Consider the following 27,409-nt stretch of genomic DNA (forward strand, 5'->3'; position numbering starts at 1 on the left):
TCATCCACATTGTATTATTGCTTAACTTTGAAAAGGATCTAGAAAATAATTTTTGTTTATATATTCTCTTATATCAAAGTTTAAGGATATATTTATTACGTACTTGTATCAGGTGTATACGCCAAACCGAATTAATTTACTATAATAAAATAATTTAATGATGTAAGAATGCATGTTACTTAACTATGATTAAGTGCTAAACGTCTATTTACATGTCATGCATTTATTCACTTGGCGTATATATCGAATGCGGGTAAAATAAAAAAAAATAGTAATTTTCAAAATAGATTAATATTTAAATGATCACCTGTGAAATTTTCTCGTATCAGCATTCCCACTTGTAGTCTCACAAGCTGAGATAGTACTCTCCAAGCTTGCACCAAAACCTTAGTAATTTTATTCTATTAAACCCTTAATGAAACACCTCAGTGTCGTAAAAACTTTTTCGGCCGGCGGCATAAGGTGACCGCTTGTTACATTTAAACTTGGGTGGGCCATTTATTCCACTTAGGCACTTTTTGCATCGGTATTTGAAAAAGCACACACGTCGAGCTCCTACATGGATTAAGTGAATAATTAAATCGTGTCGACTCATTTAAATTGTCCAACTCGATTAAACCGCGCCAACTCATTTTAATTGTAAATTCACTAATTTGTAAATTCGTGGAGTTTTGGCCATTAAAAATTGGGGCTTTTGGGCCGGTCGGATGTGCAATGAGGTGGCCTTTTGGTATTAGTTTTCTTCGATAACGGTCTTGAAAAGTGTCTAAATGGAATAGGAATAGACTTACCTGAAGTTCTAAATGGAACAAGGGTCAATTAAGCAGGTCTTTCCCAGTGAAAGAAGTGGATACGTAGTGTACGTCGATGGGTTTGGCCTTTATTTTATGGCAACACAATTTATATGCATTATATGAATTAGTTATGACAAGATTTGGGAACGAAAATAATTTAACAATAAGAAAAAAAAATAAGATGGCGGAAGAGAAAGATGGAGAGTGGAACTAAAAGAAAAATAAGCACCTGTTAAATTTAACGACAAAGGGACAAATATACCCTTGTACTATTGGAAAAGGGTCAAATACTCCCTCGTTATCTTTAGATCTAAATATCCCGTAGTTATCTTTGAGTTAAATATCCTCGTTATCTTTTGGATACAAATATACCCTTAAAGTTAACGGAATGACACGTGTCAAGCCTAGAATAAAAGAACTCATCCCCAATTAATTTAACCCGACCCACCCCGACCCAATTAATTAACCCGACCAAATATCTCAAAATTAAACAGCACCTGTTCTTCTTGATTGTTTCCCAAATCGTATTCAATAGCTAAGTTCATTCATTTAAACTCATATATTACCTTGTACTCATCGTTGGTGTTGCTTATAGATGCATATTTTGAGGGGGAAAACTAAAAGAAAAAAAAAAAATTACCTTTATTACACACGTTGTATTGACAGTAATGATAGTTGTATGGCTGAGTTACAGGGCAAATCTTCTTTGGCAATGAACAAACTTGCACCCAATTAATAACAGTGAAGTGTGGCGAGAATTGAGAAGCAATCAAGAAGAGCATGTGATATTTAATTTTGAGGGAATTTGGTCGGGTTGCATGGGCGAGTTAAATTAATTGGGGATGGGTTCTTTTTATTCCGTAAATTTAATGATGTTTAACCTTGACAACGATAGTGATGTGATTACAAGGATACACTGTATTATGAGAAGAAGAAAAAAAAAAAAAAAACAAACGTGACAGCCGACAGATCGAATATTAATCGGAAAAGCCCAAAATGCTCCTAATGAATGGGCTCCGAAAATTTCTCCATAATCCAAAAATATTCCATCCAATCCAAAAATATAATGGCTTAAGAATACACCTCAAACTAACACCCTAATTTTGATGGTATTTTTTCGCTTATATTTGATTGGCCACATGTATTATTTAATATAATCCGCCCATTTAATCTAACCCATTTTGTAACTTAAACCCACTTTTAACTAACGTGACATTTTATTAGCAACAATTGATTTTCTAAAAATGATAGTACTACAATACTGAAGTATATTCATCAAAGATAATAACTATTAGTAATAAGATATTAACAATTGGTGTTAGTAAAACTAACCCTTTTCCGTAAATTTAATGATGTTTAACCTCTTACTTTTCAACGATAGTGATGTGATTACAAGGATACACTGTATTATGAGAAGAAGAAAAAAAAAAAAAAAAACATATGTGACAGCCGACAGGTATAACACTTCGAATATTAATTAGTAGCATATTTACCTATTTTTGATAATGATATGAAGGTATACTTTGGAAGTTAGAACATAAAAACAAAATCCCACTTAACGGTGACCCCCCCCCCCCCCCCCCCACAAAAAAAAAAAAAAAAAAAAAAAAAAAAAAAAAAAAAAAACGAAGGAAGAAGAAAAAAACCCACCTGCGCGTCAATTGTATGGAGATACCGACTATTCTTCGTACTGTTTAAAGGAATATTTAAAATTTGTTTCTTATTACTAGTAGATCTCACTATCTTTAGTCAGTTGCTTGGCTGTTGAATTTTATGAACAACCTTAAAATCTCCTTTTAGTTTCTTTAAAACCACCTAACAAGTCTGGTGCTTTATTTGTACTCAATTGAGCAACTTGAGTATGGATTAATCATGGTAATTAAATGAGCTTATATGCATTGCATTAAGCTAATTATCGTTATAATTATTGTCTATTCCACGTGAGCCTTGTTATGTTAAATCTGAATCTTAGAAAATTTAAGGGGATGCAACTAGCTAGTTAAGTCCAAATCTACCAAGATTTTGTAACTGTAATTATCTTTTAAACATGGTTAGGTGAGACGAAGGCTTAATTGGCTTGCTTATTAATGCAATCATGATTAAACTTCTTAAAGCGAGAGGATAAACAAAATTAAGTAGTTCTACAACTGATATCAGAATAATTAACTTTCCAAGTAATGATGTAACAGAGTTCCATCAGCAAATCCCTAGTTTAGTAAATTAGGTATTGTTCAATGCATAATATAATAAAATGAGATCCTCATCAATACCTAACATAATCAAAACTATTTTCTCTCTACGGAGCTTTTTCCATTTTCTTTATAATAGTCGTATTCGACCAACTTGTGCGCACCTCCCATAATTCAAATATCGGGTATGCATGTCCACCGAAGCTTGATCAGATGAAAAGAAATCCTTCAAATCTTTCCAATTTACTTTTAACTATTCAATTAATACTAATAATTTCGTTAATTTTTTTAGCAATTATGGTAGTGATTGTTAAAAGAAACAGAGAGAAAAAATCTCTATTTAATATCTTCAGGGGTTGTTTGGTTGGGGAACAAGTTATCTCAGAATTAATTATTCCGAGATTGTTATCCACCCTCCCGCGGGGATAGAAATAACACTAGCATCCGTAGAAAACTAATCCCTTTACTAATTCAAACGCGACAAACTCATTTCAAATCGCGCGATTTTATCCCAATCAAAAGCCCCTGCCATGTATAAACTCATTTCAAATCTAATTTAATTAATTATCCCTTATCCTTCGTCAACAAAAAGTGATAAATGAGATCCTAAGATTTAAATATCCCATGAGAGTACATAGAATCTGGTAACGATAATTCAATTTTTTGTTAAGTTTAAACCTTAACAGCTAGTAACGCGTACGAAAACAATGTACTAGCAACTAAATCAAAAAAAGAAAAAAGTAAGAAAAAGGGCAACCACCTAGAACCACAACCGCTACCATCAACGGTTGGTATGAAAAGAAAGAAGGGACAAAGACATGTAATTAATTCTGAAGCCAACTACACTAACGACGTCGTTCCATCCCACCCCACCCTCACGGCCACCCCCCACCCCCATCTTCATTGCTTGAGATCTGTCCATTTAGAGAGGGGGAATTCAAACAATTCTTCTCTCTGTTATATAAATAAAATACATCTCTTCCTTTCTATTCACTATACGTACATATAATGTATGTGAATTAATACACAATCTCATTACCGAGATTTTCATCATATTTCACTTGTCGGTGATCTCAATATTCATTCTTATTATTATTATTATTTTTTGTGGGGGGAAATGGCGGCAGTTTCCGGTCCTTTGACACCTGGACAGGTACTAAAATGTTTTTGTTCATCCTTTTGTTTTAAGTTAATCAAGTTTAGTTTTGGATTTGGATCCGTTAATGAGTTGAAATGTGTGATTTTTTTGTAGTAATAAATGTGACTTCTTTTCAGTCGGATCGGATCCGGTTTGAAGAGTTGAACTTGTAAGAAGTGTGTCAGTTAAAATGTTAAGAAGCTTACTGAATTTTGATGTAAGAGCGTTGAGATGAGCAGATTTTGAGTTTTTATGTTTTATTCCAGTAAAGAGTAGAAGCATGTTTATTGTTGGAGTTTATTAGTAACTGACAGTAAACGAATTATTGGTGTCTTTGAGTAGTAGAAAGTACATTAAGTGGTTAGATTTTAAAGCTGTGGTTCCTTCTTCTTTTCTTTTTGATTTTGCTGCTACATTGTTTTCATATATGCTAGCTACGGGGGTTAAACTTAGAAATTATATTAAAATGCGAGTGGTCATGTTTATACGATGAGGGTGGCAGCATGTTGTTGTTGTTGTTCGTGTAGTAGAAGCAATTACTTGGAATTTCATACTGATCTGTCGTTATTAGAGCTGATGAAACAGTAGGGTGGTTAGAACCGGTATAAGATGGTTAAAGATTTGATGTTGAGTTCTTCATCAAAACGATGTAGTAATTCTGAATGTAAAACGTTTCTCTAAAGTGCCATCTATCAACCGCTATATACTTTTATAGTTTTAAAGATTTGATCTGCTCTGTGTTTACATAAGTGAAATACTAGAATACTCAAATTGCAATTAAACTAATTATTTTCAACATTTGATATGTAATTATGCCGATATTTATCCAACTTCTCAAAGTTGAGATTCAAAGAACTGTCTATTTCTCTTTTGATCACTTTGTTCGTCATGGTTTTAAACACACATTTCTCTGAAGCGCATGGCTTTACCCATGAAGTGATAACCCCTAGCTTCTCATCTCTTCATCACTTTAAGCAATGAAGGGATAGCTTTTAATAACCCTGGATTCCCGCTGTTATTCTTGGTGGGGAAGGCCCTGGGAGAAAATAAGTATGTTGATTGTGACCAAGAGATTCAAAAGAGATGACGGTCATTCCGATAAGTACACTTTAGATTCTATTTATGCTATTTGTCTTTAAATCTCTAATCTAATGAAATGAATTCATTGAAATTGGGATAAACTGGTGGTGGATTTCCGCTCTTTCGGAACTGGCTTATCTTGCGATGGCTTCAGATTTCTAACAAACCTGCTTTTTCTTTTACTATTTTGGTTAGTTTGCTTGGGTGACGGAGGAGAGAGAGAGAGAGAGAGGGAGGGAAAAACGGGGAAGTGGGAGATTCAGTTCCTGGAGGATGGAAGATACTATTGATGCAAAACTTGTAGAATCGGGTTGTTGTGGAATTAACTTTGCGTGTTAGTTTTTATGGAGTAAGATGTACTGCATTGCGCTGCTGCAAGTTGGAACATTATTCATCATTTTATTTGGTTTGATTGTTTTGTCTTTATTTCGTTAAGGAAAATTTATCCTAGAATCTACTGAAGCATTTACCTTTTCACGTCTCAGGTGTCATTTTTGCTTGGATTTATCCCCGTCCTTGTTGCATGGTTATACTCTGAGTGGTTGGAGTACAAGAAGTGGTTGTTCCCGTCTAAAGTGTAAGTTAAACAGCTTCAATCCTTGTCATGAAGTAAGCCAACCCCCCTGACTCACTAATTTGACTCACTCAATTTCAACATGGAAATAACCACCCGGTTGATCTCCATCCGATAAAGAAAAGGAAAAAGTATGAATACTGGGCCATGGCTGCTATTTGTTAATCATTAGTGAACAGTATCTTTTGGCAACTTGATTTCTCAAAGCAACTGTGATTGTTTTATCTGAACAAAAAACATACACAAACAGTTGTACTATCCAACATTATAAGTTTTCTTATCTTATATTGTTGGCTTCTCTGTGACAGCAGTCATTCAGATAATAATCTAGTTGAATTGGAAAATGCAACAATCAAGGAAGAAGATCGAGCTGTCTTGCTGGAAGGAGGTCTGTCAAAATCTGCATCTACGAAGTTGTATAGTTCATCAATAAAAACAAATATAGTTAGGTCAGTGCAGTGTGCAGATTGGTGAATTTTCCTTTAACTTTCTTAATGTGTTCTTCATGAAATATTTTATTTATTTTATAGGTTTTTAACAATGGAGGACTCCTTTTTACTTGAAAATCGAGCAACTTTAAGGGCAATGTGAGTCTCTTGGTTGTTTTGATTATGCAGGATGCATTTTTCCCCTCATACTAACATGTTTCTCCTTCAATCATACAGGTCCGAATTTGGGGGAATCCTATTTTATTTCTATATCTGTGACCGCACAAACTTCTTCGCTGATTCTACCAAGGTTCATAATCTTTTAATTTTTAAATAATACATCATGATATGACTTGCTAGATCATGCTTTTGACAAACCTTGTGGATAATGGCGCATGAGCACTTTGTGGTGCATCTAGAGTAACTTGTTGTCTGGACTCTGTGTTAAATAAACACAACCAGTTCAGCCTAAATGATTTATTACTCTGGATTCTTCTTGTGCATTATCCAGCGCTGAAGGTAATATCAAGAATGAACTGTTGGATGTGGAAATTGTGCTGTGTAACTTTTGTCGTAATGTTGTTTCAAAGTATTTTATCAAAACTATAGCATGCTTCGCTCCAGTGGAACTAATTTATTGTTTTTTTTTAAGCTGTACTAGCATATATATGACGTGCATGCTAATATGTAAACTCATTCCTAGCTAGTGTTTGCACATAGATTTGATTGAAATTTGAAAAAAGGGAGTTTTTGAAGTTGTGTTGAAAAATAGTTTTTGGAAGTTGAAGTTGTGTTTGGACATGCATGTTGCTTGAAAAAAAAGTTGAAGTTTTCTGAATTGAAGAAAAATTTCACCCAAAAACTGGCCCAAACAAGTTTTTGAAACTAGAATTTTTTTTCAAAAACTGATCAAGTTTAAATGAACATCAATGTTTCAAAAGCTTTTTGAAAAAAAGTAAAAATTATCTTTTTCCAAACGGGGGCCTACTTTGTAGTAAATTTTTGGTCGTCTTTACTATAATTGGTTCTTGTTGGAAGTTCAAATTTTCCATGTTTACCACAAGGATCAAACTCATTCTAGATAAAATTGTTTTCTTCTTTGCTTTCTTGTTCCCATCCCCTTAGATTTGTATATGATTCTTGGTATCGAGAGTATAGTACAGGATCTGCGTTGTTAGTTGACTAGAACGAAGGACATCATATGATTTCTGCATCATTGCTGGAGTATACTTAAAGTATGGCAACTCATTGCGGAGTTATAAGATGTATATTTGTAACACCACAAGTGCAGCTCAAAATAACAAGGTTTTGTTTGATATTGTTTTCCTTGAACAGAGCTACAATCGGGATCTGTTCCTCTTTCTGTATTGTCTTCTGATCATAGTTTCAGCAATGACTTCTTTCAAGAAACACAACGACAAATCAGCATCTGGAAAATCCTTGCTTTATCTTAACCGTCATCAGACAGAGGAGTGGAAAGGATGGATGCAGGCAAGTGTTTTCTAGCAGAATTTTTTAATCTACTTATCCTTCAGTTTAGTAAGAAGTAAATCTGGACAGAAATTCTTTGAGCAATAGCTTCCATTTGTTCTCTTTGTTTCTCTGTTCTCTGTCTCTCCAGTGATTGTGTTACAAAGTAGCTACATGATTCTTGCACAACTTATTTGTTTAATATGTGTTAATACTAAGAAGCAGTAAATCATGCAGATCCTCTTTTCAGTACTCAGTACTTGTCAGTTATAGTATCTTCAAATTGCACCTTAGAAAAAAAAAAAAAAAAAAAGGAAGTGTCACAACATCTCATGTATATCTATTTATGTTTCCTGTAGATTTGACCTGCCTCTTTGTATATACTCCTTCAGTGTATGATGTTCTTCACATTTGCAGAGTCTAAATAATCTATATTTTTTGCTTGCAACAGGTCCTCTTTTTGATGTATCATTATTTTGCTGCAACAGAGATATACAATGCCATTCGTGTTTTCATTGCTGCATATGTGTGGATGACTGGTTTTGGGAACTTCTCCTATTATTACATCAGAAAAGATTTTAGTCTTGCTCGGTTTGCTCAGGTAACATTATGTATTATGCTTTATTACCTTAAGTTAGAAAACTCTTGGTGGTTTCATCTTATCTTAGGTTCAAATTTCAATGTTGTTACTTGTTAATATAGTAAACTTTGTCCTGTTTGCAGATGATGTGGAGGCTGAATTTCTTCGTAATATTTTGTTGTATTGTTCTTAACAATGACTACATGCTGTATTACATCTGCCCAATGCACACACTTTTTACTCTCTTGGTGTATGGAGCCCTTGGCATTGGCTACAACTACAACGAGAATAGATCAGTGATGGCTCTGAAGCTTGTTATGTGCTTTGTCGTTGTTATCCTCATTTGGGAGATTCCTGGAGTTTTTGAATTTCTTTGGGGTCCTTTTGCATTTATGTTAGGTTAGTTACGATGCACTTGCTCTTTTTCTTTCTCCAAATTCACTTTTAATACTTACTGTTTTGTGTGCCTGGACAAGGAGAACTTCAGTTTGGAAGTCACTTCAACTATGTTGTGGAAAATGCTACCCACTCTTTCATGCAATATTATGCTCAAGATGAATGCATATGGCTCTAAGTAATGGCAAGTGGGCGTCATTATAAAGTTGGTTATAAGTAATTATCAAAACTAATATCGCCATTAGTGACATACTTATTAAAAAAAAAAAAAATCGCCATTGGTGACATCGTTCAGAAATAGTTGTAGAATATTATTTGACATCTTCATGAAAATCACCTAAATGGAGCAAAATGGTGGACCAATATTCATGCTAAGAGGTGCTTATCTTAGGTGCATTCATTGCATGCAATAAAAATCACATATATAATTGTAGTATCCATGCTAAACAACTGTTTCAAGTATGTATCGTGTTTCAGGCAGTAATGTGATTGCTAAAGAATCTTTTCCCCCTATTTCTGGTGCTTTCTTTTTGTATCATTCTATAGATTCTGGCTTAACCCCTTGCCACCTGATAATAGTTTTCTACTTTCTCAAATTATAGGGTACACTGATCCAGGCAAGCCAGATCTCCCTCGGATGCATGAATGGCACTTCAGATCTGGGCTGGACCGTTATATATGGATTATTGGCATGATATATGCCTACTTTCACCCTAATGTAATATCAATAGAACTCTAATTCTTAGTTCTTTTGTCTTTCACCTGTTGATAGGGCTTATATTTGGTATATCTTATTCTTTCAGGTTGAAAAGCTAATGGAGAAACTGGAGGAGTCTGAACCTAAGCGGAGGCGAACAATCAAGGCATCAGTTGTTGCTGTTGCTGTAACTGTGAGTAGGACTTTTCGTGTTTCTAACATAATGTCAACTGTATCTGCTGCTGCAGCGTCTTTCTTTTTCCCATTTTTTTCTTAGTCGAATTTGTAAAGTTTTCCATTCCGTCTTCCACAGGTTGGGTACTTGTGGTATGAATACATATACAAGCTGGACAAGACCTCATACAACAAGCTCCACCCCTACACGTCGTGGATTCCCATAACGTGTGTATTAAACTCTCTTTAAATTCTATTTTAGCCCTTCGTTTCTGAATGTGAACTTGTACACAACAGCAACCATTGCTTGCCTATAATGTGCCAAACCAAAGAACGTATATTGTTGATTTCTCTCCGGATGTCTTGCTCATTTTATTTTCCATTTTTTTCAGTGTTTACATCTGCTTGCGAAATTTTACTCAGGAGCTACGGAATGTCTCTTTGACTCTCTTTGCGTAAGATTCTATTGACCCATTTGGTGGTGGTGCTCAATCTAGACTTTATACCTTCCTTTTCCTGTCTAGCATATTAATATTTCGTTTGTTCTTTTAGACATAGTTGGAGCTGTTTTTCTTTCCGCTTCTTTTAACTGTTAAGTGCTCTATTTTTCTAGGTGGCTGGGAAAAATCACCTTGGAAACCTATATCTCGCAGTTCCACATCTGGCTGAGGTGTGTGTATTTCACTGTTCTTCTAAATATAATGGTTGTTGTTTCAGACCTGAAATAAATAAATATAACTGTTCCACATTCAATAGTAGAGCTTTTAGATGAGACAGTTCACACAATTTAATGTAGTATTTTCTGAGATCCTGCATTCGAATCTCACTCTCACCCATCAACACTTTCCATGTGCTTGACCTAAGAAAAGAGGAATCAGCTTTCGCATAAGAGGGTATGTTGCAAAGCTGAAATATTAAAACAAAAGTTTCCCTCTCTAACAATTTAAACTTTTAAATGGAAGCGGTTCAAGCAATTCAATAGTTGCCCTCTCAATTTAATAATCATGATCCATACAAAAGATTCTATCCTCTTAAGACATTTTCGAAGTAGTTTGCCAAACTTAAAGCATTTTCCGTGTGGTTAAATTTCTTAGAGGTATTATTGTACCAATTCCATATCTGTAAATGATTGACATCCTTAATCTTACATTATATACTTTATTCCCAGCCAGTCTCTAAAGTTTCCTAGTACTTTTATTTGGTTTCCTTGTAATGTCAGAGTAATGTTCCCAATGCTTGTATCTCTTCAGATAGTGTTATTATTATATGTTGGTTGAGTTGATAAGGTCAGCATGCTTTGAGTTCTTATTGCTTCCTGACTTCATGTGCAGATCAAACATGCCGAATGGACAGCCTAAGTGGCTTCTGTCCTTTATCCCAGATTATCCTTTGCTTAATTTTATGCTTGTCACTGCAATTTATGTTTTGGTAAGCTTATGTTCTCTCACTTTTCATTTTCCTGAATATTTTAGCTGTGATCTTATGTGTTCCATTTTCTCTCCATCTGATTTCTCAATCGGGCATCTCCACTTTCTTTCTGCAGATATCATATAGGCTTTTTGAACTAACCAACACACTCAAGACAGTTTTTGTACCCACGAGAGACAATCAGAAGTTGCTTCACAACTTCATTGCCGGGGTCGTGATTTCTGTGTCCATATATTGCCTTTCCTTTATTCTTCTTCAGATCCCTCATTGACGTGTAAGTTCTTATCCTGCTTATCTCAAAAAAAAAAAAAAAGTACGGTGTGGTTTGTATGATTGAAAATGTTTTTCTTAAGAATATTTTTCGTAAGAATCTTAGTTTTTAGTATTTGCTTACCTTGCTGAAAATGTTTTTTTCCCCAGGGAGAATACTTTCTACCGAAGGGAGAAAATGATTTCTTTTACTTAGGCGGAAGTCAGTTTCCTTAGTAATAGATACTCCATGACATATCTTAATATATCATTTGTTTCAACCAACACTTAGATATTGTTATCAACCTTTAGGTACTCAAAATATATTACTACTAAAACACTATTTATACCTAATCCTCCATCATATACAATTATCATGTCTTACCGTTTCTTATACTTGATCAAACATCGAAAAATGTTCCGCATAGAAATCTTTTATGGAAAACATTTTCCTTCATGCCACAATGCCATCAGCTCTGTCACTTCATCCCCCTTTCCTCAACAAATAGTATGTAAGATTGCTTGCATACATAATCAGATGAATCACCCTAATCAGATGAATCACCCTAGTGTGCATTTTCCTGCTTGGAATTATTTGGTAGAACCTTTTGTCTAAGGTGCTTCATTCTGAGACAGGTTGTTGGCCTCGGGTGGGATGGGCGCGGTCATAGAGAACTCTAGAAAGATCTAAACTAGCTGTGGAAATGAGAAATCAGTCATAGAGATGATATTCAAAGCCAGGTTGCAAAGGATTTGGCACCAACAGTTTTGTGGAGTATCACCTGCAGTTGCTAAATTCGAGTACACAAGGAATTATTTTCGGATTCTGCCTCAAATTTCCTGCGTCTCCGAGGGACATTCATTTGTATGATATCAATTACCACGTGTATTCAATTTTTTTGTTCTCTTTGCCTTTCACAGTCGTATATGTTCCTCGTTACTCAGTGACAAGAGAAAGAAATATAGGTTATAGGCATGATAAGTGTACCTGTGTTCTCAACTCAACAGTCTTGAATTATTGATGGCTAATGCAATTGTTTTTATCTCTATCAGAGTTTTTTTTTTTATTGTTTGTGAAATCTTGGAGGAAACACTTGCAAGTTCTCAGATTGCAATTCCATGGAGCTGTAATTCGCCCTTTAAAAGCTATGAGCAAAAGAATTGACCCCTAGAGGAAATGATCTCCTACACCAACTTATAATTTTAACAGAAAAACTTAACTCTATAAAGATCTCTTATATTTTATTCATAGATTTCATGTGTTATCTTTTATGGATTTCCTGTGAAAAGAATCAGATAATCTAAGTAACATTTTTAATCAAATCTCCCCCAATTCGTAATTCACTATTTGGAGTTTTAGTTTTCTCCTAGACTATTTGATAACTTATGTCCCCACTTGTTGGATTAGTACTGGGCATGTTATTACTGTTACTGGGTAGTAAGTAGTAACTAATAACACACCCAGGATCACCATACCATAAGATTAACGCACATGATTGATATAATTTGTAACCCAATGTGAATGAATTATCTTGACTAAGCTAGTCGATCGCCATATATCATAAAGCAACAAATGATGAAGGTTATGAATCTGATGTTACTTTCAGATTCTTTTTTTAATTTACATAAACTTCATGCGTATTAAAATTATTGATAATCAGCCTGAAATTTCTGCAGAGTTTAGTAGAAAGAGCCAACTCCACACGCATACCGGCCTCTCCATGGCAATGTATTTTTAAAATAGCAATAAATCAATAGTGGAAAGTGCCTTCTTTTTCTTACGTTACACATTTGTTATATAATTTTCTGTTGAAAAAACATTTTGATTATCATTTTTAATTTCTTTCTAAAGGTAGATCCAGGAAATGAAAAAGGGTTATGGGTCTTCAAAATAAAAATAAATAAAAAAAAAAAAAAAAAAAAAAAAAAAGACACAAGAAGGTATTTTATGGAAAAAATAAAAGCTAAACGTGTAACTTTAATTACTATTTGATGTTTCCAAATGATCACTAGTGAGCTCAAAACTTTCAAAAAGGGGCAGTCTCTAGCTGTATGTATTTTAATTACACAAAAGGTTTTAATAGTTATCATAAGAACTACTTGTAGGAGGATGAATGCAATTATCTTCTCTTACATGTTGTCCTTTGGTTATCATTTGCAAAATGTGAAAGCACAAATGCCTTGTGCTTCTGCAAAAAAAGGTTTTTTCCCCTACAATATGTATTTCTTTAATGTAATATAATGGCCATGCCAAATCTATGATGCCTATGGTCAATTATTCTCCCTAGTGATAAATATAATTAATAATACTAATACTTACAAAATTGACTGCTGTTCTGTTTGGATCTTCATAGTACTTACGTAATTCCAAATTAGCCTGATCTGGCGGAAGAGGCTATTTGAACTTGACTTTTTAGAGTAATGCTTAGTGCTTCCATGTGCTTCACCTAATTTAATAGTATTTGACATCTTCAATATGTCGGGCAACTTTAGATTTCACTCTAATTTATACCCCATCTGGAATCATACAATATTTAATAATAATTTGAACCCAAATATCAAGTCTTGCCTCTACAAAATAATAGTTTTTCATGCGAGCCATATTAGGGTCAACTTGGGTTTACATGTTATGAGAACAAATATATCCAAACATTTTACATGAAGGGCCGGGGAAGATCAGTCTCATTTTTGTACGCCCACCTTAACGAAAGAACCTCTAGAAATTAGGGATGTAAAATGGGTGGATTCGGTTTAATTTGAGGGGGTCAAAATGGTTGAACTTTATAGCATAATCAGTCCAACTATTATCAAGTTTTAATTTTTTTTACTTTCTTAAAATTGTTTAATTACATAATAGGAATAATTTTTTCTTTCTTTATTATGACTTTACGTAACATATCGAACAATCTTCTTATAGCTATTTTGATAAGGTTCTCATTGGTCAATTTGGGCTACATATACGCCCAATTTTTAGATGGACTGAATTGAATGGATACGTCAAAATGAGACCCATCTCGGATTATAAACCCGTCCGGACTTAAACAAGTTGAACGAATCACATTTTCATGAGCTAAATAAACCCGTCCAGACTTAAACAAGTTGAACGAATCACATTTTCATGAGCTAAGTTTATCATCCGTACTAAAAATTTCAAACTATAGTTGGGGGAAAGATATCATCACTTGGTCTGCAGCTTGTTAGAGGATCTCTTCCACATGTTGATATATATTGTGCAAAAGTTATAAAGGATTTATAATATTATGGATTACTCCAGTACTGGATTTCATAATAGGGAATTTTACATAGTGTAGAGAGCATATAAGAGATATTTATATTTAGTAGGGAAAAGGGTCAAAAATTTTATTTTAATTACATCTAGTATTTTAAATCAAAAGTATTTCCATTACACAATATAACTAAATCAAAAAATCATCTTTCTCTCTCCCTAAATTTTACCCATCTCCTTATTCCCCCAATATGTAGGTTTGAAGTTTGAGGGAATTGGGGGAATAAAGCGGATCCTTCTTCCTCCATTTCTCCCCTCATTTTTTCAAAGTGGGGGTATTTTTGTCTCTCTCCATCTCTAGCCACCAACTTTGAAAAATAGTTCATCCATACCCTTAGCCGTTATCCCTCCCTGATTATCTTATGGGATCGATTATCTTATACATTCGTGTAAACTATTGCCACGTGGCATCATCCACCACTTCAAAATTATTTTACCCTCAAATAATTTTTTTAACTAAAATAACTCAATCCGACCCAAAAATTTTTTTTTTTCCCAAAAATAATATGGATAATTTTTCCCAAAAAATAATAATAATTTCGTATTAGTTTAGAAATTTAAAAAAAAATAATTTCAAACCGCCAATGTTGAAGTTACATATCTAAGTTTTACACATAGTAGCTAAATGTAGTATTTCCATTACACAAGATAACTAAATCAAAAATCATCTTTCTTCTCTCCCATTTTACCATCTCCACCACTGTCCTTCTTCCTCCATCTCCCTCTCGTCTCTCTCCATCTCTATCAATCTCCGACCACCACGAAACCCCCAATCCCTCACTCCTCAAACCACCAATGTTGAAGTTACATATCTAAGTTTTACACTTAGTAACACTATGGTCCACAATCATATGTGTCAGATAAACTTATGTAACACTATGGTTAGAGCAGATACGCTCGTACTCAGTATGGTAGTAATTGGATTCGAATATGGATGAAATCTGGAAACTTAATTAGGGAGGAGCAATGGAGGGACGGTGGGGTTTGAGGAGCAGTGGAGGGACGCTATCGGAGCTGATCCTTTGGACGGTGTATCTCATATCTGAGTGTATTTTCTCAGATCTAAGCCTATTTTATTCTTGTATTTCAAATTTGAGTGTATTTTATTTCTTGTATCTCAGATCTGAGGGTATTCGTTATTTTTTTAGCGTAAAATAGAGTGTTTCTTTATGTATTTTTCGCATGTATTTCGAATGAGATTTTTTTGTATACAAATGAATGCAGTGAATTTTGAATACAACTGAATATCCTGTATTTTTTTGCATTTATGTTGTTCGAATACAACCGAATTTAAATACAATAAGTTGAATACAGTGTAAAAGTAGTTACGAATGAATAGAGCCGAATTGAATACAGCGAAATACAGCCAAATTAGAATACATGTTACTGTAGCTACGAAATGTAATTAGCAAAATTATAGCTATGCCTAAAAAAAAAAATCTTAAAGTGTAGTCATTTGTGTAAGTTGCCCTTTATAATATCCGGAAGTACTCCACTTATTGCAAAGAAACCAAACTGTGAAAAGCCCCATATCTTTTTTTATTGTTTGGTTTCTCACTAGGTGTTTTGTATCCCTTTTGAAACTTCATTAATTAGTATTTACGATAAAATATTTTTTATCAAAAACAATTCTATTTTCAGAACTCGAACCAGCATAACGTTTTCTTTCGAAAAAGAACTATTAAAACTGCATGCATTTTGAATGCCAAAAGTGTCAATATGAACAGATGTGTACTCGGGTAGCAGGATATATGAATCAAACAATGGAATAAAACCATTGTTTTTCACGAAACCTCAGTGCCTTCACACCAAACAGTTCATATATATATTTTGAATGATTCTTTCTTGAAGCTAAAGACAGATAAGGGAATTTTCCAATATTTTACGGAAACGTTCTAAGAAAAACAAAATTTTGCCTAAATTCTGCTGCAACTTGTATTTTTATGAACCAACTTAGTTTATATATATATATATATATATATATATATATATCCCATTTGTATCGTTTGTGTCATTAATAGAGTCAGGTCAAATAGCTATTGATTGACCGTTGAGCTTTTCTCATCAAAGACTGCCGATATTTTTTGGATCTATTTTTTTTTTTTTTGTTTTTTTGTTTGACTTTTGCTTTTCTTCACACTACGTTGGTATTTTATACTATCAGAAATCAAATAAAGGTATTAATTAATTATAAGAAATCATATCTTCCAAGAACTATTGTTTTGATTCCGTGGGGCTGTTAACTAACTATCCATCGATATTTATTTTTCAAAAATAAAAAATAAAAAGAATGTCTAAGTTAGGCCTAGTTAGTTTGAATTTCAATGCATTCTAAACTAAAATATTCTCTTATCATGAAGATCGTAAGGTAATAGCATAGTGTTTTTCTCGTGGTGTTATTAATGGTATTTGTCTCAACATATTTTTGGGGATAAATAGATCCCAAACTAATTAATGTATCATTTCATTGAAATGACAATTATCAGTAAAGTTCATTTAAAAGTCCTTTTTGCATCTAAAAGGAAGAGAAAAGAAAAACTGCAGTCAAGCCACGTGCTTGTCTAATTCAACAAATATTACCCTTGCATTTTAGAATCTTCCTTTAAAGGGGTTTCATATATGCATAGAACTTTAATTTCTTTACATAAACTATAATGGATGATGACTTGTTCTATTAATATCCAATTAGGAAGTTAATCTATTATTATAATTAGCCTACAATCGGTTGATTATCGCCTTAAACATTGGATAATTTAATAATGTCCTATATGAGCAAAATGTAAGGAGGAAATTTATAAGAACAATAAAATGCACTGCACTCCAATAAACAGCTAAGCTACATGTTTTAGATACTCTATGACCAGTTATTAGAAAATACGAAGAGTGCCCGCGGAACATGCATGTCTATATTAGCTTTGGTCAAAATTATATACATTTGGATTAAAAAACTCAATTAATATATGTATAACTAATTTATCTAGAATCTACTAAACTCCATTTTCTAAGATACATAACTCATGAACTCAAAAATTTAAATTTGCCTCTGGTCATGCATGTGTTGTAATCTGTACACAAATCTCTAACTTTTCTTGGCATCTCAATATATATGTGAATATGCACGTATAGGGCCTAAAGGAATTAGATGATTCAAACAAATCGAAGATCAAAAGGAATTCATGCCTTAATTACCTCATAATGTTGATCAAATCCAACTTTAAAGGAAACAAGAACCCTTGCTTCCTCCAATGAGAGAACACGTCAAGTTTAAAAGCATTCGAAAGGGCATCTATATAATAAGCTCAAAGATTAGAAAATTAGATAGTGTATATATGATGGTGAAGTAGTACTAAATATATAATACATGAGATGATTTGATTAAGGAAGAGGTTCATAGTTCATCTCTATATCTCTAAATTACCAAAAAAAAAAAAAGGAAGATAGCTATAAATAAATAAGACTCAAGTAGGGTTAATTATTAGAGCTTTAGAGCACAAGTCTCAAAGCCTCAAGAATCTCATGGTTCTTGTTTAAGATTAAACATAGAAGGAACCATGTCTTGGAGAAGTCCATAGTCATGAGGAGGAAGCTGCATCTGTTGATTATGAAGTGGATGAGTTAGATTTTGATGATACATTTGGGAATTTCCAAAAGCATTTCCCTGGCCATAGAATTGATGAGGCATTTGAGCCATGATGAGTTCTTGATGAAAAGCTGCATGTGGTGCCATCAATGGTGATTGTTGTGTTAACATGGAAGGATTCAACATCCTAGCAACGTTCCCACGAAGAGTAGATGGCAAATGATGGTTGTGTTGACCCTCATATGTTGTGATAACAATGGATGGATCTTGATATGACCTCTCCACACGTTTCTTCACTTGGCATTTTTGACTTGTGCACCTATAATAGCTTCTACAATCACAAATAAAAAGAAATCCATCATTAGAGGAAATTTATGATGAAATAGTTCTACTATTATGTGTGTTCGATAAGGTAAAAACGAAAAGAAACAAAAGTGATGCTTCGTCTTAAAGAAGAATATCATGACATTGGTGATAGATTGAAAGATTAGCTACCAAGGAACATATAAGTACTCAAGCTCAATCTAAAAATAAGAAGGATCTGACAAAAGTACAAAATTTCGATTGTTCAGAAAATAAGATCGACCATCCACAACTTAGAATCTGAGATTAATTCATTTCTTGAACAAGAAAATGGAAACATAACTTAGGGAAGTGGGAACACAATCTTTATACTAGTAGGTAAGCATGTGGACTGAGAAAAAGAAAAAAAAAATGCTATCAATATCACTAGTTAAATACTATAGATCTTTGACTAGCTATCTTATATGGATTCTTGATGGAAGAGAAGTGTGTTCTTTTAGGGTTTTGAAGGATTCTTAATTTAAATAAATGAGCAAAAAAATAAGTCACCTTGGATAAGGACTATTCTTAACAGCCTTCTGTCCATATTTCCTCCATCTATATCCATCTTCAAGATGATCAACCTCACTCTTCGTCATGAATGCATATTTTGGTGGCCTTTGCTTCTTCTCCCCCTTCTTTTTTGCTTTATTCCTATTTATCATCATCATTTCCATGAAAAAAGATCAATCAAAAGAATGAAACAAAAAGAGAGAGAAAAAAGAAAACTTTTCTCATAAAAAGGTATGAAATCTTGAAGTACTTACTCTTTTTTAGATGCATCTTCACCATCTTCTAAGCTTTCATCCTTCACTTGCTTATCTTTCTTGTTGGAATCCTCATGATCACCAGCAGCTTCATTAGAAGAGGAATTAGAGATTGAAGAGTTTGGTGTAACTGGGGTTTCACTTCCTCCTCCTCCAACAACATCATTATTACTATTAATATTACCATTCACATCTTGTTTTATAATATCATGATCATCTTTAATTGAAGAAAATGGAGATGGAGCTGAAAATCCAAAGGGTTTTCCAAATGAATTATTAGTATAATCACTACTTGATCCATGTAAATACTCATTAGTATAGCTCATAAAAGATGGATCAAGCATATGTATATTTTGAACCACTGAAGAATCTTCTTGATATGGCTGGTGATAGTAGAAATCTCTTAGTTCATCAGCCATTGAAGAGGAGGAGGAGAAGAAGAAGAAGAAAAGGGGATTTTTTTTGGGGGAGTGGAGGTTGGGGTTTGACAAGAGGTTGATAATGTGGCTGTATTTAAACTTTGACAAGAAGTTTTGTGGGTTTGAGCTAGCTAAGGTCTATTTTTAATGTATTTAAATTTTTAATGGTGATAAGAGAGGTAATTTATAAGTTTTGAAAAAAAGAATGTAGACCCCACCTTTGTAAAGAAGGTTTGACAAAGCTTTAAGTCCATTGTTAGGGTCTAGTCATTTGTCACTATGGGTATACATCTGGCTAGTAGCTACCATAAGCATTTCTTCTGTGTTCCTAGCTTTGGATTTTCCTTTAGTTTCTTTCTTGAAATATTGTTTTAAACAATATAAGTTTTGAAACTACGGGTTAAGACAATAAGACGAAAATGATTATAGATATTGAATAGAGAATAAAATATTTTAAATGTGGTGATAATAAAATTTTGGTCGTAGTACACTGTTGTGGTGTTATCTACTACGTACTCTTTCACACTTCAAATCAAATGTAGTCAAATTTGTCACCGTTAGATACTAATAAGTATCTTGTCTCTTTTTGGTGAACAATACAAACTTTATGGAAAGCAAATTGGAATATAGTATTATGCTTTTAAATTTTAATCGAAATTTTGTTTGATGAAATATATCGCGGTTTAGTAAAAACGGAAGCCAGACAGATAGTAAACTCATAAATAAATAGCTCAGCTGGAGGGAACTTAAGGCCTAATTAACTTTCATTTAAAATGAAAATCGGATTAGAATCTAGTTGTCCAAAGAAAATTAAAATAAGAACTCTCATTCTGACATTTCAACAACATTCTGCTCATTGACTATTACGCAAGATCACGTAAAAGAAGAGATACTCCATCAATATATTTCGATGTAAACATCTGGAGAACCACACATATATATATTAGAACGACAATTCATGATATATAGTTAAATAATTTTCTGACTGCTTCAACACCATTTCTCATGTCTCAACATTAATTCACTCTTACGTCCATAATTATTTAACAAACACAAAGAATAACAAATCATTAGACTTTGCTCTATAAATATTCGAAAACAGTTTAGTTTTTGTACATCGACAGTGTGAAAGTTTTTCACGCTATCACAATATCTAAATAAAGATAATTATATGGAATCGTTCTTAAAAACTGGAATTAATAAACTGAAGGTAAAGCAAATTACTGGTCATAACAGATTTAAATACACTGCTCGATGGTACAAATTCTATTTACATGAGTTAAATAAAAAAATAAACATGTGAGTCACTCAGCATTGATCTCCAAATCAACAAACTTGTATTGTCCTTTTCTTTTTCTTTCCTATCCGGTTCGGCACCCGCATTGGGCCGACTAAATCGGGATTCACGATGAGAAGTCCCACATTGATAGCAAAACGCTCCCTAACAAAGAGACAACATCATACTTAGGATACTCAGACCCCTGACCTCTTGTTGGTAACTTGCATTTTCCTTATTTCTGTTCGATCTAACAAAGAGTAAAACAAGTTGTATAGCTTGTGAAAACTCTAAAAATCTATAATACTCCAACTACTATATATTCCTTTTGTTATTGTGAAAAAGAGCATAAGGTATTATGATGTTGAAAACATTAATGAGGGTGGGAAAGTCAGCGGGAGGACTAAAACAGAGAGTGTTATTTGAGTCAAATATTTAGGCCATTGGAAAGGAGTATAGAGAAACACGCGTCCCTACTTGGCACCGGCATTTGACCGTAGCCGACACATGTACTTCCCACGTGGCCCTTGTTCTTTGGTTTTCTCCTAGCTGTACTTCCTTGTTTTTTTGCTGATTGGCAACCCATGTCACTCTCTTTTATTTTTCAATCACGTGCCCCTCACATGTCAACTCCTCTCTCTCTCCCTCTCCCTCCTACTTTGATTTGTTTTCCTTTCAATATCCAGCTTGATATGACAGATTGAAGTAACTGTACTCCCTTCGTTTCAATTTATGTAAACTCATTTGAATAGACATGAAATTTAAGAAAGTAGAGAAGACTTTTAAACTTGTGGTGTTAAATGAGTCACATATATTTTGTGCGCTTATATAAATCATCGTAAAGGTAAAATGTTTTTAAATATAGAAAAAGAGTAGCTATTCTTTTTACAATTTTAATATGCTTAAAATAGATTCACGTAAATTGAAATGGAGGGAGTATATAAGTTCGTTATATTGTAGTACTAGTATTGTTATGATGTTATTAGTTTTTCGCTTCATTATTTATAGGGCGCAGGAGGTAACATATGCCTAAATATATCCGAAAAGGAATAATGTATAGTACCTTATTGTGTAGGAATTAGACTGTGATGGAATGAAAAACAGAAGTGAAACTGATTCTCACTAAATTTCGATCTACGCTCATTCTTCTTTCTGGGATGATTGTTGTGGTTCCAAATTGTTTATTTCTATTTGTGGAAATTACTTGTTTTTTGAATTGTTCTGTTTTATTTCTAGAAAATATCTGTGTTTGCTTTTCCAAACAGACTAGTCAGAATTTTCAGATTTCTTTTTATTAATGAATAAATTTGTCAAGTGCTAACAGGCCTTGGCTTTTAAAGCCGTCAAGAAAAAGTGTTATTTTGTGTACATCCTAGCTAGGATAAGACTTAAGAGGTTGAACATCTGCCAAGAAGTGCGCGCGCTTTTTGTATTGAGTGGACAACGTTTATTAAGATGACTTTAACAAATTTGACTAAGCTAAATATCGATGAGCCACAGAAAATAAAACTTCAGGACCACGTTTGATTTAGAGCCCGTTTGGATTAACTTATAAGTTGCTGAAAATAATTTATAAGCTGTTTCAGCTTTTTTGAGTGTTTGACTGGTCAATTTATAAATCATTTTATGCTTAAAATAATTTCAAAAAATAATTGGGCCCGTTTGGCTTAACTTAAAAAAAGCAGCTTATAAGCTGTTTCGCCTTTATAAGCAAAAAAAAATAAGTTGGGACAAACTTATTTTTTTTTACTTATAAACTGTTTTTTTTAGGCCCATCCAAACACGCTCTTAGTCTTTTAATTTGTAGGTCCTTCTTCTCCTTCTTTTTGTTAGTATATTATCAGGATTTTCGGCGATTAATTCAGTCGAAAATTCATAAGTATACATAAAAATCTGTCTGTAATTTCATTGAGCGGAATATCGCTCGTCGATAAAAAAATTCTAAAAAGACTCGAAAATTATCAACTGCATTTCTAGCAGAGTATGTGATGGATGAACAGATTGGTGGAATTTTAATATTATAGACTCTATTAGAAATAGAGGTTTTGCCATCGACATGTAGTGCTAAATTTGTGTTATAAAACATGATTTTTCTACCTCATTATATTCCTCCCAAACCAGCTCATTGGGAAAACGCATGATGGAAAATAGATTTCCATTGAACTGTTGGTAATCTTTCTAATTTTTTTCGTGTGAAAACACTTCTTTAAGTTTTCCTTACTAACATTCAGTGAGAATAGACACTAAACATTTTTTAGTGGGAAAATAATAATTTTTTAGTAGTAAGACCGCGACTTGATCTTCGGTAATAACATCTCTTCAATAAACAATCTGACATATTGGCTATGCTATATGTACATCTTCATTAACTTTGTTCATCTTGATATGTTGATGTTATTTTTCTTTCAATCCTGCTTTGGTTGCACTTCTTTTGAACCGAGAATTTATCGGAAACAACTTTTTTACTTCACAAAGATAGAAATAAGATATGTGTACATCCTATTCCCATAGCCCACTTATGAGATTACAGTACTGGGTTATGTTGTTGTTGTTGTTGTATATGTACATCTTCATCAATAAAAAGTGTGTAGGCTTGACCACCGAATTAACCCTTCAACATAGGTGGTAACTAGTAAGCTGGGTTAAAGGCCCATGCTGATTTAGAATTTTCGCTATATCGAAGAACACTACCATTCTGTCTCAATTTTATGTGATAAAGTTGACTAAACTAAAAAAAAAATTATAAGAGACTGTGGTTTTAAAACAAGCTATGAATATTCTTATGGCTATAAATTATTTTATTAAGAGTAAAACGAAAAAGTTAAGGTTAAATTTTTAAATAAATAAGTAAGTATGACGATCATTTTGGGCTACACTAAAGAAAAGTATGATACATAAATTGAAATGGGGAACAATATACGGAGGATATACTAGCATTTTCTTTACAGCCTAGTACAGAGACGAGGATGAACATCTGTCCAGGAAGACCGACTCGACGAGAAATTTATGAGTGGATAAAACATATACTAATTGAAGAAAAAAATATATAGAAAATAAAGTGGCTTGAAGTATGAAACCGGTTTTTGAAATATAGACGGCAGTGAATAGCCGAATATAAAAATCAGGACCACATTTCATTTTAGCTGTAGTCCTTGGGGTCCTTCTTATTCCTTCTTTTTGTTAGCTTGTAACTACTTATTTTCTTTTTGTCGTGGGTAGGCATTCTCATAATTATGCGGCATAGAAGTTTAATTGTATAAAAATATTAAATAAAATAAACATAGAACATTAATCGGTTCAAAAGTAATCAATTAACGTACCTTAGTAAGAATATCGACCTTTGCAAGTGGCGAGATGGATCATTGCCAAAACTCATCAGGCTAATACAAACATAAGGAAAAAAAAAAAAAATCGAACCTAGAGAATTGATCCATAACTTACTGATTAGCTTTGTCTTATTATAAGCTTTAATTATTAAAAAGAAATAACATATAAAAACTATAAATATCCACTTCGTGGTGATATTATTTGTCTTGTTAGCTCGAAAAGAAACTAGAAGGATAGATGTCAGATTAGATTTGTTATGCATCGAAATATTTATCTTGCTTAAGATATTTATCCACGAGAGATTCTCCTAAAGTGAAACAAAGGACAATTAAAGGCTGATTTATGCAATGCCTCCTTTTAGGCTGCTATTTAAAAGTTGTCTCTGCGAAATATTAGATTGTTGTCTAATATTTACAAAATTTTAACTCATTGTCTGACGTTTTCTCATAATATTTCAATTTTCTCAACAAAAAAAATAATTAGATAATGATCTAAAAGGTTCATAAATTGTAAAAAAAAAAAAAGACCATTTATTGAATAACTACAAAAAAACGGACAACCAACGGAAATTTCTAACAACTAAACCAATTAATAATGTAAATACTAAAAACCTAGCCTTTAAAAGAATTATCATATTTGCGATATGAATACAAAAAAAAAAAAAAAATCTTTCTTTGACCTTTTAACCTAAGCACTTTTACTTAAATAATCTTATGTCCAACTAATTAAATTAAATTATATGATTGACCTCTTTGATCAGAGTTGAGGGTTGTTTCATTTCATTACTCAATCCAATGGGATGTCCTTCCAAATGCCGCTAGAATTGCGGCAAGACTGTGACTATATTTTATATATAAAAAAATCTTTTTTATTTTGGGTGCGTGTGGCATGCGTATTTGTACACCCTACTGCATTAATCCTACCTCTATTATTTGTTTATCTTCTATTAGTCCGACATACCCAAACGAAACAAAACTCTTAGCTTTAGATTAAGTTAGGCACAAATCTCTTCTACTCTACCAAATAGAAATACTAGTTAGACCTAGTAAAAGAGAATCTTTTCTTGTATTATAATCGTAGAGTTGAAATGTTGACTTTTTTTCTTCTTCTTGTATTATTTCAATGTAGCAATAGTGGTAATATTCTTGTTCTCAATCTAATCAATGTTTAATTGACATAATGCAAAAATCCCTTCTTTATTTTATTCTAGATTTTCATCATTTGCATAGCTAGCAAATATTGAAGGGAAATGGTGTACAGATGAAATTGTTCTATTGTTGAAGAATCCACGAGATCCTCGTGGTTGAATGGAAAATTTACTTCATATTCCAATTTTAACCTCTTTCAAAACATTAGTAATACTTCAATAAGAAATCATACGCAATTTAATTTAAGAAAGAACCTAAATTTTTAAAAGTTTATTTAAAAAAAGACATTCAAAAACAAAAATTATAGTAATATGTAGCCTATCCTCTTACAGTGTCTCCCGGCCTAAAGATAAATGATACCATGAAAAAAAAAAATGTAACTTTAAAGAGTTGAATATAGACTAGGAAACAAATTATTGAGAGCTAGGATGGGAAACAACCTAGGCATCACCTTCAAATGACGATGAATTCTAGAAAAGGGGGTATGGTCAAAAGAAAAGAACAAATAGTAGTAAAAGTTAAAGACTTGGAAAAAGTATTGCCTTATCTTATCTACCCACCCTTTTTGTGCGGTAACATTAAGGGGGTTGCCAATTCCATTGAACTTGTGCTAGTAGTATATAAATCTAGCTAACTAGTACTTTTCCTTGTTCCAAGTCCAAATAATAGATAAATTCTTGATAAGAAGTGTTTCACATTAAATGAGTTCTATACAATTCGAATATGGATTAATTAAGTTAGCGATCAATAAATTTTGAATACCAAATAATTAAACTAAAAAAAAAAACTGACTACTGCTGAGTAACAAAAAGAAATTAAACTCTTCTAGCTTTTTCCCCACTAGCTTAAGCCTCACACTTAATATATATATATATAGAGAGAGAGAGAGAGGGGTAATATGTCTAATTTTAAAATATAAGTGGTGTATTTGTAATTGAGTAATTAAATTTATGTAGAAATTTCATAATATAAGGGGGTAAGTGTTTGATTTTAAAATTAAAAAAAAAAAGATTTATCAGTAATTTTCATAGTATGAGGATGTTTAGAGTAGTTTATCCTAACGTTTAAGGATTCCTATCATAAGAACATACTTTGTCCGTCTCGTCTCAAAATAGTTGTCGTGTTTTTCATTGACACATCCCATAAGAAAGCATTAATAAGGGTAACATTTTGACTATTTTACCCTCTTGAAATATTTCACCATGTTATTTCTCCTCAATAAATATTTATTATATATCTATGCCAACTTCATCAATGATCTACTCCCTCTTAAATGTTGTAATTAATATAAAGGGTAAATTGGGAAAAGCTAATTAATTTTAATTTGGGTTTTAAAATGACAAGTACTTTAGGACATATATTTTCGGTAAGGACGACAAGTATTATTTTGAGAATGGGAGAGTGCTCCCTCCAGTCCATTTTACTTGTCATCATTAATGAAAATAAATGGTCCAAAATAATTGTCATTTTAGAGAATCAAGATATAATTAATTCTTAATTTACACCTTTATCCTTAGTAAATGTGGAGAGAGATTAATATGGTGAAAAAGAGAGTAATATTAATTGAGATCAAAGTAATAAATAAAAATAATTTAGTCAAATTTATTCTTTTAGTTAATGTTTTCTTAAGGAGTATGAAAAAAAAAACATGATCAGTAAATTGGGCCGGAGGGAGTATCATACAGGTTAATGTAGCTAGCTGTGGAAAGAATTTAGCAAATTGTAGCAACTTTAGCCATTAGATGCACTCATGCATTTAGCAACCCGAACATTAATGTTAATGAGGAAAAAGAGGGGACAACTATTGTAACGAATTCAAGGGTTTTGCATTGTTGATTACCAACCAAAAGAGCTTAATTATGATAGTCGAGATTTACTTTTGTAGAGTTTAGACATTGTTATACTTTTGCTAAAAGGGGGAAAATAGCTAAACTAATGGGATGCTTTTTAATTGCGTAGAAGAATGAGTAAAGTGCCTTAGTGAGACTAATTAAACTGATAGAGATGCCACACTTATTAGAGGAGATGACTGCTTAATTGTTCAAACAGCTTTGATTCAACCCCTAA

At 32.9% G+C, this 27,409-nt stretch overlaps 2 protein-coding genes across 3 annotated transcripts; one reads left to right on the forward strand and one right to left on the reverse strand.

The window, feature by feature from the left end:
- Positions 1-3,902: 3,902 nt before the first annotated feature.
- LOC132042863 (protein REDUCED WALL ACETYLATION 3-like) lies at positions 3,903-12,246 on the forward strand. 2 transcript variants are annotated; one of them, XM_059433379.1, is made up of 17 exons: positions 3,903-4,068; positions 4,099-4,136; positions 5,687-5,778; positions 6,084-6,224; positions 6,306-6,362; positions 6,441-6,513; positions 7,539-7,694; positions 8,125-8,274; positions 8,397-8,652; positions 9,252-9,367; positions 9,453-9,539; positions 9,660-9,748; positions 9,913-9,975; positions 10,134-10,190; positions 10,852-10,948; positions 11,064-11,222; positions 11,834-12,246. In XM_059433379.1, exons 2-16 carry the CDS (start codon positions 4,101-4,103, stop codon positions 11,217-11,219), a joined length of 1,626 nt encoding a protein of 541 aa, XP_059289362.1. In that variant the 5' UTR covers positions 3,903-4,068; positions 4,099-4,100; the 3' UTR covers positions 11,220-11,222; positions 11,834-12,246. The 2 variants fall into 2 exon arrangements, with proteins under 2 accessions (XP_059289362.1, XP_059289366.1); XM_059433383.1 differs by having other exon boundaries at positions 3,904-4,068; positions 6,087-6,224.
- A 5,410-nt stretch (positions 12,247-17,656) lies between these two features.
- Positions 17,657-19,728, reverse strand: LOC132042877 (WRKY transcription factor 71-like). The gene is made up of 3 exons (XM_059433387.1): positions 19,173-19,728; positions 18,916-19,059; positions 17,657-18,394 (listed from the first exon to the last, which is right to left on the reverse strand). The coding sequence occupies exons 1-3, from the start codon at positions 19,589-19,591 to the stop codon at positions 17,998-18,000; spliced, it is 960 nt and encodes a 319-aa protein (XP_059289370.1). The 5' UTR covers positions 19,592-19,728; the 3' UTR covers positions 17,657-17,997.
- Between the last annotated feature and the right edge of the window lie 7,681 nt (positions 19,729-27,409).

The sequence above is a fragment of the Lycium ferocissimum genome, chromosome 2 (assembly GCF_029784015.1).
Source record: "Lycium ferocissimum isolate CSIRO_LF1 chromosome 2, AGI_CSIRO_Lferr_CH_V1, whole genome shotgun sequence".
NCBI classification, from domain to species: Eukaryota; Viridiplantae; Streptophyta; class Magnoliopsida; order Solanales; family Solanaceae; genus Lycium; species Lycium ferocissimum.

Bases quoted from the DNA above. Each gene is read 5' to 3' on its own strand.
- LOC132042863 (XM_059433379.1), top strand. From the start codon at position 4,101: ATGGCGGCAGTTTCCGGTCCTTTGACACCTGGACAG. The intron at 9,540-9,659 runs GTGAGTAGGACT...CGTCTTCCACAG, and splicing joins TTGTTGCTGTTGCTGTAACT to GTTGGGTACTTGTGGTATGA. The intron at 10,191-10,851 runs GTGTGTGTATTT...CTTCATGTGCAG, and splicing joins CAGTTCCACATCTGGCTGAG to ATCAAACATGCCGAATGGAC.
- LOC132042877 (XM_059433387.1), bottom strand. From the start codon at position 19,591: ATGGCTGATGAACTAAGAGATTTCTACTATCACCAGCCATATCAAGAA. The intron at 19,060-19,172 runs GTAAGTACTTCA...GATGATAAATAG, and splicing joins GAAGATGCATCTAAAAAAGA to GAATAAAGCAAAAAAGAAGG. The intron at 18,395-18,915 runs GTGACTTATTTT...TTGTGATTGTAG, and splicing joins AAGAATAGTCCTTATCCAAG to AAGCTATTATAGGTGCACAA.